The sequence below is a fragment of the Mastigoproctus giganteus genome, chromosome 4 (assembly GCF_048544385.1).
Source record: "Mastigoproctus giganteus isolate SK-2022 chromosome 4, ASM4854438v1, whole genome shotgun sequence".
NCBI classification, from domain to species: Eukaryota; Metazoa; Arthropoda; class Arachnida; order Uropygi; family Thelyphonidae; genus Mastigoproctus; species Mastigoproctus giganteus.
Window position 1 is genome coordinate 21,599,898 of NC_143578.1, and position 12,636 is coordinate 21,612,533.

The following is a 12,636-nucleotide window of genomic DNA, read 5'->3' on the forward strand; positions in this document are numbered from 1 at the left end:
TAGTAATATAATTCCATCTTCCAGACTGTCAATTCAGTGGGGTTTTTTTTTTTGGTGGTAGGGAAGGCACCCATCAGTGTAAAAACCGAACAACCCAGTTGTAATTTAACCCACAATTGTAAGAGATTCCAAAAGCTGCGAAAATTCAGAGGTATTCATTGGGCTTATTTCCTAATTTAAGTATATTTGAAGGGGATAGACTTATTGTGTTCATTTACAGAGAAACAGACATGATATTGGTGTGAAAAAAAAGCAGTAAAATTCTTCAAGAATTGTCTGCTGTGGCTCCAGATCATGTAAATTTCATTTACAAATTGATCCACATCTTAGGAATGCATGGAGGATTTGGATAGGGCAACAAACTCAACCGTCATGAAAAATTTCAGCAGGATGTGGGCACAGTGATTTTTCCATGCTGATCCACTTCTTTTAGATGTAAAATTACTCCTGGAAATCAAATGCCCTGCTGTTAGATCTAATATATCGTCTTTAGAAAGAAGCATAGGGTAGCCAATTTTGTGGCTTTTGAGTTAGACTCCATGCAAAGTAAGTAATGGCATCTGTGAGGAATGCTGGTACATGTTGATTTAACATTGAAGCCAGTATGCCTCCTGTGTTATGCTGGAATCGATTTGAGTCTGTCAGAAAGATCTTTAAAGTTTTTGATTGTGTTACTTCTGATTGTGACTAGCCATTTAACAACAGCTTTCTTTATGGTGTTTTTCACTAACAGTGGAGTAGTAAATATGAATCGTTGTGGCAGTGTGCCCTTGTCAGTTTTGTTGCCCTTTAGGAAGTCCTTCAGTTACAGTTTTCTTTTCTTTTTGGCTAGTCAGATTCTTTCTGATTTTCAAATATATGGACTTGTCCTGCACTGGTGTAATATTGCTTATGGTCATGAATATCCTTTTAGAAAGATCCTGTTCGGTGGAATTTTCCACTGAGAGCAGGCCAGGCGCTGACAAAAATGAAGGGGTTCTAAATTATATGGGTCAATATGGTAGTGTGCATTTGTCAGTCTTGTTGCCTTTAAGATTGTTCTTCAATTACCATTTTCTTTTTTTCTTTTTTTTTCCCTAGTTTGCCAGGGACATTTTTTTGGTTTTACAAAAAAATGCCCCTGGCAAATATTAAATATTAATAATTTGATTTAGAATTCTGTTATATGCATGCAATTTGAACGGTTAAGTGTGTTCGAGTAATTTTATACTTGCATACTGCCATGCCCATTTCAGATTTCTTTTCTTCCCCCCCCCCCCCCCCCCCTTCATGGGAAATATTTTGTTCATACAGGTGCACTTAATTTTTTTAGCATACCCTTTGCAAATTATTTCATTTCCAACAGGTAACACCTGAAATTTCAAATTGAAATGGAGCAATCCATTTTATTATAAAGAAAACCCAAAAGATTTTAAAATTAGCTAATCAAGGTAATTAAAATTGAAATTTACAGGTTCTCAAGATCACTCCAAACCTTCTCCAAAACCTGGAAGTCGCATGTGCAGTTGTTGGTGTACTGGTTGGGCAGAAATACATATCAGAAGGCCTACTGGTAATACATCATGGATGATGAGAATACAGAACCCACTTTTTCTTCCAACTTCACCTCCTGTGAGTTAAATGTTCAGTTATGTACCTAAGAGTAATGAAATAATGCTTATATGAAAACAAATAGAATTGAGAGAGCTGGTTTCACCTTTTCAGAGGGATCATTGACATTTATAATGATTACACTTTTAAACTCTGAACTATATGTTTATGGTAATGCACTTAATTCCTTCAAAAATTGCTTTCTTTTTTTGCTCCTTTCTCACCACTCAATTTGTATGCAATAAGGAGAAATGATATCCATTTTTACCCATTACATGCACAAAATGTTATGTCTTTTAAATGTTTTTGAATAAGATAACAAAATGATACTACTTTTTATATTATTATTATTATAGGGTTGGCAATCACTGGTTACAGATTTTTCTAGTATAATTGCAAACAGAAAACTTTCCCAAATTGTTAAGAATGGATAGCAGACAACCCAGAAAAAGTACATTGTCTATACTGTTTTGGTTCATATAGACCAATTCAAGTAAAACTGTTTATTTCTCTCTCTCTATTTTTCTCCCTCTCTCTCTATATATATATTTTTCTCTTTCTGAAGTCCTGTCTTTTCAACCACTGGCTCTCAAAAGACTGACTTTCCACTTTTCTTGAGAGTTAATTTCTACCATTTCTTCACAAAATCTTTTCAGAGAGCTATTTGTAGCCATTTCATAATATTTCCCTTCATTTTTGAGTGCATTCCATAGAATAGATCCCTATGACTCGTTAAACTTTGCAACGTTCTTATTTTTAGGATAAATCTCTTTTAAACAAAAGTCTACAGTTTATTATGTTTCATTGTAATAATATCTCATAGTTTCTAAAGGCTTTCAGACAGTTTGATTTATTTTTCCTGGTACATCTGTTAAGCAGATCCTCAGGTGTAGTTGTTGGTCATGATTGCCAGAGTTCTTAGACTAACAACTCTTGTTTACGAAGTTATTTTTTTCCCAGCTCATTTAAGTCTTTTATAGCTATGAAAAATTAAGCCTTTTACAGCCTCTTGCAAGCCTGTTAATATTTTTGAGTAATAAAATAATGGTAACAATTTCAGAATGTCAATTTAAATTTTTTTAATTTTTTTATTTATTTATTTTTTAACCCTATCTTAAGTTCTGTGTGCATGCCATAAAGCAAACACCACTCACATTGCCACAGTATACCTTATTTTCATCATAAAAACTTCACTTAACATAGTGCAGTGTCATACTGTAAATATGTTTTGCACATTTTCTCCACCGTTTACAACACAGAGGTTTCATGATATGTTCGCTGTTGATTTTGTAACACTTTTAAAAGAGCTTGGCCATCTCACTTGCCTCACCTGTCTGTCTAGCAAAAGCTAGACAGACAGGTGAGGGATATTTAAAGGATAAAATCTTTGGACCAAATAAACTCTTGCTGACTTGAAGATTAAGCCTGTAAGCCTTTTAAAGCATTATAAGGCATATTGTTAACATTTTACAGAATGTGCTGCATGCAGGCATTGATGGCATGTGTATGTATATAACTACTTGCATACTTCCATTTCTTTTCATTGTAACATAATATTACAGTTGTGTGTGTGGGAACACATGTGGTCATCCCATTGTAATGAATAGACTCCAGTTACCATACTCTGATTTGCTTCTACCAGGACCACTTTGTGAGTAGGCAAACTTGATGCCATTGTATCAAGGTGTACCTCTTGTCACTGGCATTGTTTAAGAAAGCATTTCACCTGGGTCCTTTAAGGTTAGCACTAACTCTGATTGCTACATTATTCAATCCAGTTACCCATTGGCAAGGTGAACTGCCAGTGGGTAACTGGATTGAAAATTTGGTCTGCCAATGAGAAACTGGATATAATGTATTAAAAGTGTCCATAATGTTTCATTACCCACCTTTTACAGCATGAACATCATTCTCTATCTATACATAATACACTTTATGGATGTTTAGATATGTAATTACTACAGGGGCTATAGTGGAGGGTATACAATGTATACCCTCTGGATTTTTTTTAGGTGAATAGCATATACTTTCTGATTTTTGAAAGACTTGTAAAAACAAATATTATTAAAATATTTAGCATTATAATATTCATAGAGTATATTATTATTAGCCATATGGTGCAAGGAAGCCTGAGGCTTATGCTGCACCAGCCAAAAAAAAAATTCCCCAGTTATCCTGAGAGAGAGAGAGTGTAGAAAGGAATCACCAAGAAAGAGAAGAATGATGGTATCCAGCTCAGGACCCTGGGTGTGCCAAGCCCATACTCACCAGATGTGAGCCCCCTGGTGTGAAATCTTCTGCTAATTTTGCAACTCTTCAAATAGGCCTCTGGGGTTGGGAATATTCATATTCATAATAACTGCACAATCCTACACCAACCGTTATTAAAAATAAATAGTGTTGTGTAATAATAATGATGTAAATAAATGAAATAAATAGAATGATATAATTCCACAAGATAAAACTGATAAAAGGTAACTGTCTGTACAATAAAATATGAATTTTAAACTGCAATGAATAAATTACAATAAAACAATGTAGATAAAACACAGGATAATAAAACCGATAAAAGCGGTAAAACACCATAGCTTTAAGAAGCATCTGCCTCCTTTTTCAACAGTGAAAAAGGAGGCAGATGTGTTATTTTAATATAACACATCTGCCTCCTAATATAACACATCTGCCTCCTAAAATATAACAGATGTGTTATATTAAAATAACACATCTGTGTTATTTTAATATAACACATCTGTTATATTTTAATATAACACAACACTATTTATTTATTTTTAATAACAGTTGGTGTAGGATCGTTATTATGAATAATTTTGTGACAGCACTGAACTACCAAATATTGAGAGTTTAGTGTCAAACAACATTAACTACAAAATTGCATTTTCTTTTTGCGATAACTTAGTTTTACTTTATGTCATAGAACCGTATCTTTCTAGTACTTTACAAGTTAGCTTAGGATGTTAGTATATTTCCAGTAAACCAAGAAAATGCCAAATGACTTTTTTTTTTTGGTTAATTACAAAAACATCAACTACAAAATGATTTTGTAGTTAACATTGTTTGATACTAAAAACTCAATATGGTTATTATATATTTGTATATATAACCTCCTGACTAATACTGCGTATTACATATAGATATAGATATTACATATAGATCTGTATGTTTGATTTACAGTTCACTTATATAAATTCAAGTGTTTTAGAAAAGAATCTATGATTTGATGCTCACCTTTATCACGTTATTAAGAATTTATTAAAATTGAAGTTTGGTAGATGTGAATATCTACAATGTTTGCTAAATTTATTTTATTTTATTTTATTATTATTTTTTTATATCTATATATCACTCTATTTAGGATCCTTCCTTGCCAGATATAGCATCTCTCTTGCTGCCAACAAAACAGGAAAGCTCTGAAGAGGAAGAGGAAGAATCTGAAAATCAAGAATTAAATTTCCAAGAGTTTTCTGATAGACCACTCAGTAGAAACAATTCCCCTATGGAATGTATTTCTTCTGAAGATATGAGGCAACAGGAAATTGAAAGTAATGTTTAGTTTATTAATAACACATTTTGAACAAGAAATTTTTAATTTGATTTTTTTATTATTTTGTTTTGAGGGCTTATTTTAAATCACTCTAATATAGTTTATTTCTGATATAGTAGTTTAGGTGGTTTTTTTTTTTTTTTTTTTTTTTAGTCAATGCTGGTGCTAAAACTTGGAATTAAAGAAATGACTTCGCATTCTGGCTGAGAATAATTTTAAAGTAGTAAAAATTCTGGGAATTATAATTCAGTGTGAGCATTGAAATGATTTGAAAATTGTATGTTTCTCTGCATCCAGTGTCTGTGTTCAGTTTTCCTATGCGAGAACTGAAATTGAACTGAAAGTGTTCTCAAAACAGAAATTGAAAATTGAATCCAGAGATACAGTGTAATATTCAAATTAGAAAATAATGTATTAAAATATAATAGCCAAGTGTATCAGAAGCCACTTCAGTTTCTTGTGATTTGGAGGCAGAAATAAAAAAGGAAAACTCACAATTAGACCAAAATGTAATATATAATAAATTTAAATAGGATATGAACTTTATACCTACAGTGGTGGGGAGGGGGTTGGTTGGGCTGTGGAGTATGGTGGCAATAAGACATTTATTTATGAAATGTTCTTTTTTATACCCCTTTTTATATCCATTCTATTTTGTTATCACAGTTAATTATATCCATCATTATATCCATCCCCATTTTAACCTATATATATAATATATATATTATATATATATATATACAAAGGGTACTAGGAAAGTTTTGCAATATGACGCAACAATGAATCACAGGAAGCTGCTTGTTGCTGCATGTTGAGACATGTTCATACGTGCATAGTAGCCGCCGCGCCAAGTCGATGGGCTCAGTTATTCATTAGTAGTGAGAGTGTAAAGTGCTTGCGATGGCATCGTGGTCACGAAATGAGATAAGGACAGTTTTGCGGTATAATTTCGTGCGTGGTTTAACCATAGACCAGTGCTTAGAAGAAATGACTCTTGCACTAGATGATGATTGTCCACATCGTACAACGATATTCAGGTGGTATAGAGAATTCCAAAGGGGAAATTTCACTCTGGAGGATTCTGAGAGGCCGGGAAGGCCACGAACGTCAGTTACGGAGGAAAACGTTACTGCTGTGAGGAAAATGCTTGACGAAAACAGGCGACTGACCTACCAACAGATAAAGGATACTTTGGGCCTAAATGCACCAGCAATTCGTTCGATTCTGCAAGATCATTTGCACGTGAAGAAACTTTGTTCTCTCTGGGTGCCGCATCAATTGACTGAAGAGCAGATGACACGACATGTGACTTGGTGCCGGGAGATGTTAAAAAAGTTTGATAAGGGACAATCTCGGTATGTGAACAACATCGTGACAGGTGATGAGACTTGGCTGTACTATTACGATCTGCCGACCAAGGCTCAAAACAAAGTTTGGGTCTTTGATGATGACGACACACCCGTAATTGTCAGAAAATCCCGATCTGTAAAGAAGAAAATGATAGCTGTATTTTTCAAATCGAGTGGAATTGTGGAACGTGTCGTTTTGGACACGCAGAAGACAGTCACAGCTAAGTGGTATACTGAACAATGCCTGCCTAAAGTCATTGGATCTATGAAGAACCTGCGGCCAAAGTCAAGAATGGACACCTGGTACCTCCATCACGAAAATGCTCCAGCTCACCGCGCCAAAGCCTGCACCGAATATTTGACCACTACAGGACTGAAACTTCTCGACACCCTCCCTACAGTCCAGACCTTGCTCCCTGCGACTTTGCACTGTTCCCGCATGTGAAAATGAAGCTAAAAGGGAGGCGGTTTTCCAGTGATGAGGACCTTCTACGGGCTTGGGATAACGAGTGTGCTTTACTCCCTAGTGAAACTTAACAGAACTGGTTTAAAGATTGGTTTCGGAGGATGGAGAGGTGTATTGAATGTAGAGGAAATTACTTTGAAAAAATTAAATAAACAAAGCTGTATTGCAAAACTTTCCTAGTACCCTTTGTGTATATATATATATATATATATATATATATATCATCAACCCCAAGTGCCTTATTTACTTTTAACCTCAATAATTTCTGTTCCATCTTCTCAGCTATGTCAAAATCCTTGAGCTCCCAGTTATAACTTATACTTCTGATATCCCCATCCCTGCAAACTTCTCATGTGTGAATGCATATGAGATCATAATATGAGGCATCAAAGTTTTTTGTAGCCTCATACGTGACCTCTTAATGTGTGCAAGCATTTCTTTAACCCGTTATCAAATAAATGTACTTCCCCATCAAACTAGCTGTTTCCCCAAACCCTTAAGGCTTCCTCAATGATATTGACAAAGAATTTTGTACTACCTTTGTTAAACTGTATTCTGTTTCTACCAAATAGGTTACTTCTACTTATAACTATGGGGCCATGCTGATAAAAATTTTCCCCAAAAGTCTTGTGGCATCTTTCACATCTTGAGTTAATCCACAAAGCTTTCTGCATATAGTCCCTCCTGTATTGCCTGGGCAGAATTGCAGAATCATACCCTTACATAACCTAATTTCCAGCATTTTTTCATCATGGCCCTGTATCCAGCAAATCATCAGTTCATGCACAAATTAAGTCATTTCCCACCTGAATTATAATGCCCTCTTTTTAGACATCTTAAAACTGACACCTTGGTTCAATTTTTGCTCCTAGCAGGCATACCCCTACCTTACCTTTGCAATGTTCCATAAAATTTTTAAACAACCAACCAACTTACCTTTGCAATAAGGGTTAGTCCACTTGCTTTTATTGCAAAAATCTTTACCCATGTCCCTGATGATAAACTCACAATAAAAATATTGTGATTTTATTGATATAAAACTATATCAATTTGAATCAGAGCAGTATTTAACCATTCTGTTTTGAGAACCCAAATTCGATTTGTATCACCTGACAGGCCACTAGATAAATGAATCCTTTCATATCCCTAGTTTTATTATTATTTTTTTTTAGGGCGTAACTTCGGTGACTCAATATCATCTAATAGTCCATTCCACCAAGTTTTAATTTAAAATTGAACTTTCTTTACATCTGGAACATAGAAAAAGAATTAGTAGTTGAGAGCTAGGATTGTCTGCTAGATTGCCCTTCAAATATATGCTTCAGGTTGTACAAGCAATGAACTCATGACTGACAGTAGAATCTCTCATAGCTACCCATCTGTGTCATGAGATCATGTGAAGAAGCATTCGAAGTGCATCTTGGAACAACCATTATTAAGATAAGAGTTAAAATTATAAACTATTACAGAAACCAAACAGGTAACAAAGTTTAATCTATTAGTGAAATATAAGAATCTAAACTTACAGAATACCAAAAAGAAAATAACTAAGCTTTGAAAAAGGTAACAACTAAATTTACAAACTATTACAGAAATTAAATTTACATGATATTATAAAAATAGAACAAATAACAAATATTAAATTACTACTGACTCCTAACAGTGCCTTTTGTGCCACAAGAACACAGAAACTCTTAGAAGAATGATCACTGTGATTGCCAACTGCCAACTCCAAGTATATATGGATATGCCAAAGACAAAGAAAACTCTTAACAATTTTAATAAAATGCTACTGGATATTTTTGAGCCAAAAATTCAAAGATTAAAAGGAGAACTACTTCAACTTGGTTTTACGGGGCATCAGAACTACAAGTGAAACATTTCATATTATCACTATATAAACAAGATTTCATATTTTCATATTATCACTTAGCACATTTTTTTTCCTATTCTTAACTGCCCAGACACGATAGGAGGGAGTATATGATGAGAGCCTTGTCAATCAATCAATTCGGCCCTGGAGAGATTGTGCAAGGCACAGACCAGACTGAATTTATTTCAGCCTGGTCTGTGCTTGTTGACAGGAGAGACTGCTTCTACAGTGATGGGATACACTTAAATAGAAAGGGTGCAAGAATATTTGCTGATGCTAATACAGTGGCCGCAGCAGAGGCAAAAGTGATTCTTGCATTGCTTCTATTAGAATAGGCAGCAGACTGGAAAGCAAGGTAATGGAGATTTCCAGGACTGCTGGGAGTCATAGTGGAACAAGTAAATACATGGGCTGTGTTAGGGTGGCTAGAAGCAGGAACAAACAGTTGCATGTATGCTTGCATGTACACCAGTGCTAGGAGTATAGTTAATAAATTTGATGAGCTTGAAGTGCTAGTCAAGACATCAAAGGCAGATATTGTTGGGATATCAGAGATGTGGTGTCACACAGATATAGGCAGTGCAGAGTTGGAATTTGGAGAGTACAATGTGTATAGGAAGGATAGGAAGGGAGGAGGGGTTATGCTGTTAGTTAAGAAACACATAAAATCTAAGGAAGTGCATCCAATTAATGTTGGTGGACAATGCAGTGTTGAGTCTGTTTGGTGTGAAATAAGCACTGGGAAAGGCAAAATGAGAGTAGGTGTGTGTTATAGGCCTAATGGATCTGATGAGTATAATGAGCAATTGTGCAGAGAAATAGAGTGGGCCAGTAAATCAGAATGTCTTATAATGGGAGATTTTAATTTTTTCAGATATTGACTGGAACTTGTGGATTGGTCACTCGCACATTAGCAAGACTTTTGTGGATTTATTGGATGACTGTTTTCTACAGCAACATGTTCGAGAGGCAACCAGAGGGAGTATTACTCTTGATCTGATTATCAATAGTGATTCTTCATGCATTTGGCGCCTCTGTAGCCAGGTGGGCAGGAGCAGCAGTGCATAGCACACGCTTCTTGATTAGACCGGGGTTCGAGGCCGTGATCACCAAATACGAAGGATGCGGAAAGGTCAGGGAATGACCACCGCATATCCCATGAGCAATATGGCCTTAGTTGCTAATGCTCCTAAAAACCAAACAACAACAACAACAACTTCATGCATTAAGAATCTGCAGATAAAGGAACCACTGGGTGACAGTGATCACAATGTATCAATGTGGGAATTATTTAAAGATGTAACTACAATCAAGGCTAAAGGGAAGGGCTTTTGCTTTCGTAAAGGTGACTACAGAAGTCTCAGACAGTTTTTAAATTCTGTACAGTGGGATCGACTGATGATGTTACCAACAGTGAATTCTAAATAGGAATCCTTTGGGGACTTAATTTTGGAAGTTATTAGGCTTTTCATTCCAACTAAGAAATACTGTTCAAGGTTTAGGCCTATGTGGATGTCAGATGAATTAATGAGGCTATTGGCAGAGAAGAAGAATCTATGGGATGCATATAAAGTATCAGGCAACACAAAAGTCTATGGCAGGTATAAACTAGTCTGTAATCAAGTCACAAAGGAGGTTAGGCAGACAAAGGCAAATTATGAGAAATCTTTGGCAAAGGATGCAAAGAAAAACAGCAAGGAGTTCTTTACTTATGTAAACTCTAGAAGGAAAGGGATGAATCAGGTTGGACCACTTAACATAGATGAGTTGACTATTGATGATCATGCTCAGGTAGTTGATAAACTACCTGAGCATGATCATCAATTACACATGAGGTGTAATTGATGATCATGCTCAGATCATTACTACATTCACACATGAGGTGTTATTCAATGAGGGGAGTGCCAGAAGTTTATCAAACGCTAACAGGGAGCTAAGTGATTTTGTAATAACTGAGAGCAAAGTGGAGGAGAAATTGTTAAAGTTAAACATAAGGAAGGCACCTACGGGGATGGGATCTATCCAGTTATATTAAAGGAGGCAGCAAAGGAAGTAAGCAAACCCGTAGCCATAATTATGAGAACGTCTTTGGACTCGGGGACCTTTGGAGATGTGCAAATGTATCTCCAATTCACAAAGAGGTTCAAAAGGTGACACAAGTAACTATGGATGTGTTAGTTTAACTTGTGTTCCGGGGAAAATAAAGGAATCACTGGTTAAAGAAGCATTGCAGGATCATCTAGACAAGACCGCAGTAATAGTTAAGACACAGCGTGGGTTTGTCAAGGGAGAGGTCTTGTCTGACCAGTTTGATTGCCTACTATGATGTGGTCACAAAGGAACTGAATGCCAAAAATAATTTCGATATCATATATTTGGATTTCAGGAAAGCTTTTGATACTGTTACACATGGAAGACTGCTATACAAATTGGAAAGGTATGGCATCAAGGGTAAGTTGCCACAATGGATAAAGGGATGGTTGAGTGGGAGATAACAGAGAGTGATAATAAATGGACACTGCTCTTCGTGGACAAATGTTATTAGTTGAGTTGCCCAGGGTTCGGTGTTGGGCCCATTATTGTTTTGTATATTTATCAATGATATTTTTGAAGGTATATTAGGTTTAATGTCCAAATTTGCAGATGATACAAAGGTTGGTAACGACAGTAATGACAGTATGCTACTTCAACTGGATCTAGATAAGTTGGGAAAATGGGCTGAGAAGTGGCAACTGGAGTTTAACATTGACAAATGCAAAGTACCATATGGGTAGCAATAACTGAAGAGAAATGTACCAACTGGGTGGTACTACACTCGGAAGTGGAAAGTGAAAAAGACCTTGGGGGTAATTGTGCAGCCAAATATGAAGTTCACTGAACAGTGCTGATGGGCTGCTAGGGCAGGTCATAGAGTCTTGTCAATGATATATAGGAATTTTTCTAGCAGGGACAGGGAGGTGATAATCCCGTTATACAAGGCAGTGGTCAGGCCACACCTAGAGTACTGTGTACAGGTTTGGAGGCCTGATTTTAGGAAGGACGTAAAGTTGCTAGAACGAGTACAAAGAAGGGCAACAAGATTGGTGAGGGGAACAAATTGCAGTGCCTGGAGAGTAGGCACCTGCGAGGTGATCTGATTGAGGTGTATAAAGCCTTGAATGGGTCGAGCAAGCTGAATGCTGATGGGATTCTTCGTCTTGCTCAGATTAAGAACCTGAGGGGGCACAATTTCAAATTGAGGAAAGATAGTTGTTGAATAGATGTACGGAAATTTGCCTTTAGCCAACGGGTAGTTGATTGGTGGAACAGGCTTCCATCTTTTGTTGTGGAAGCTAAAAACCTAAATAAATTTAAGGCTGAGCTGGACAGGCATTTGGAATGAATGGAGAGTTGAACTATGGAGAGTTGAACTGAGAGGGTTTTTTTTTTTTTTTGGCTCATGCTGCATAAGCTTGCTTTCTTGCATCGTATGCCTCTGCTAATGCTAATGTTGTGCCGTGTTTCAGTATCTTTGTCATACACGGTGATTGATTTTTCCGCTTTTTTTGCTTGTTTCAAATTTGTCTGTAATCTATTGGTTTTCCATGAAGTAATTTGAGTAATGAAGGTAAGCTTTATTACATTAAATTATATAAAATTGGATAAGCTTAATGTTTTTCTTCAAGAAAAAAATGCTTTTGTCTAGTCTAAAAAATTCATTCACCACCATCTTTGACCTCTTTATCTATAAAGAAGTGATGCCCTCAGAGTGCCTCTTTCAGTGACCAGAAAACTCAGAAAATCCATTCAACACTGA

The 12,636-nt window shown here is 36.0% G+C and overlaps 1 protein-coding gene across 2 annotated transcripts in view; it reads left to right on the forward strand.

Annotated features, from left to right (window-relative positions):
- gig (TSC complex subunit tuberin) overlaps window positions 1-12,636 on the forward strand; it is a 613,633-nt gene that overhangs the window by 483,555 nt on the left and 117,442 nt on the right. For both annotated transcript variants that reach the window (XM_090372592.1, XM_090372593.1), the window contains exons 31-32: window positions 1,454-1,611; window positions 4,964-5,150. In XM_090372592.1, coding sequence (XP_090228718.1) covers window positions 1,454-1,611; window positions 4,964-5,150 — 345 coding nt within the window. The remainder of the gene's footprint in view (window positions 1-1,453; window positions 1,612-4,963; window positions 5,151-12,636) is intronic.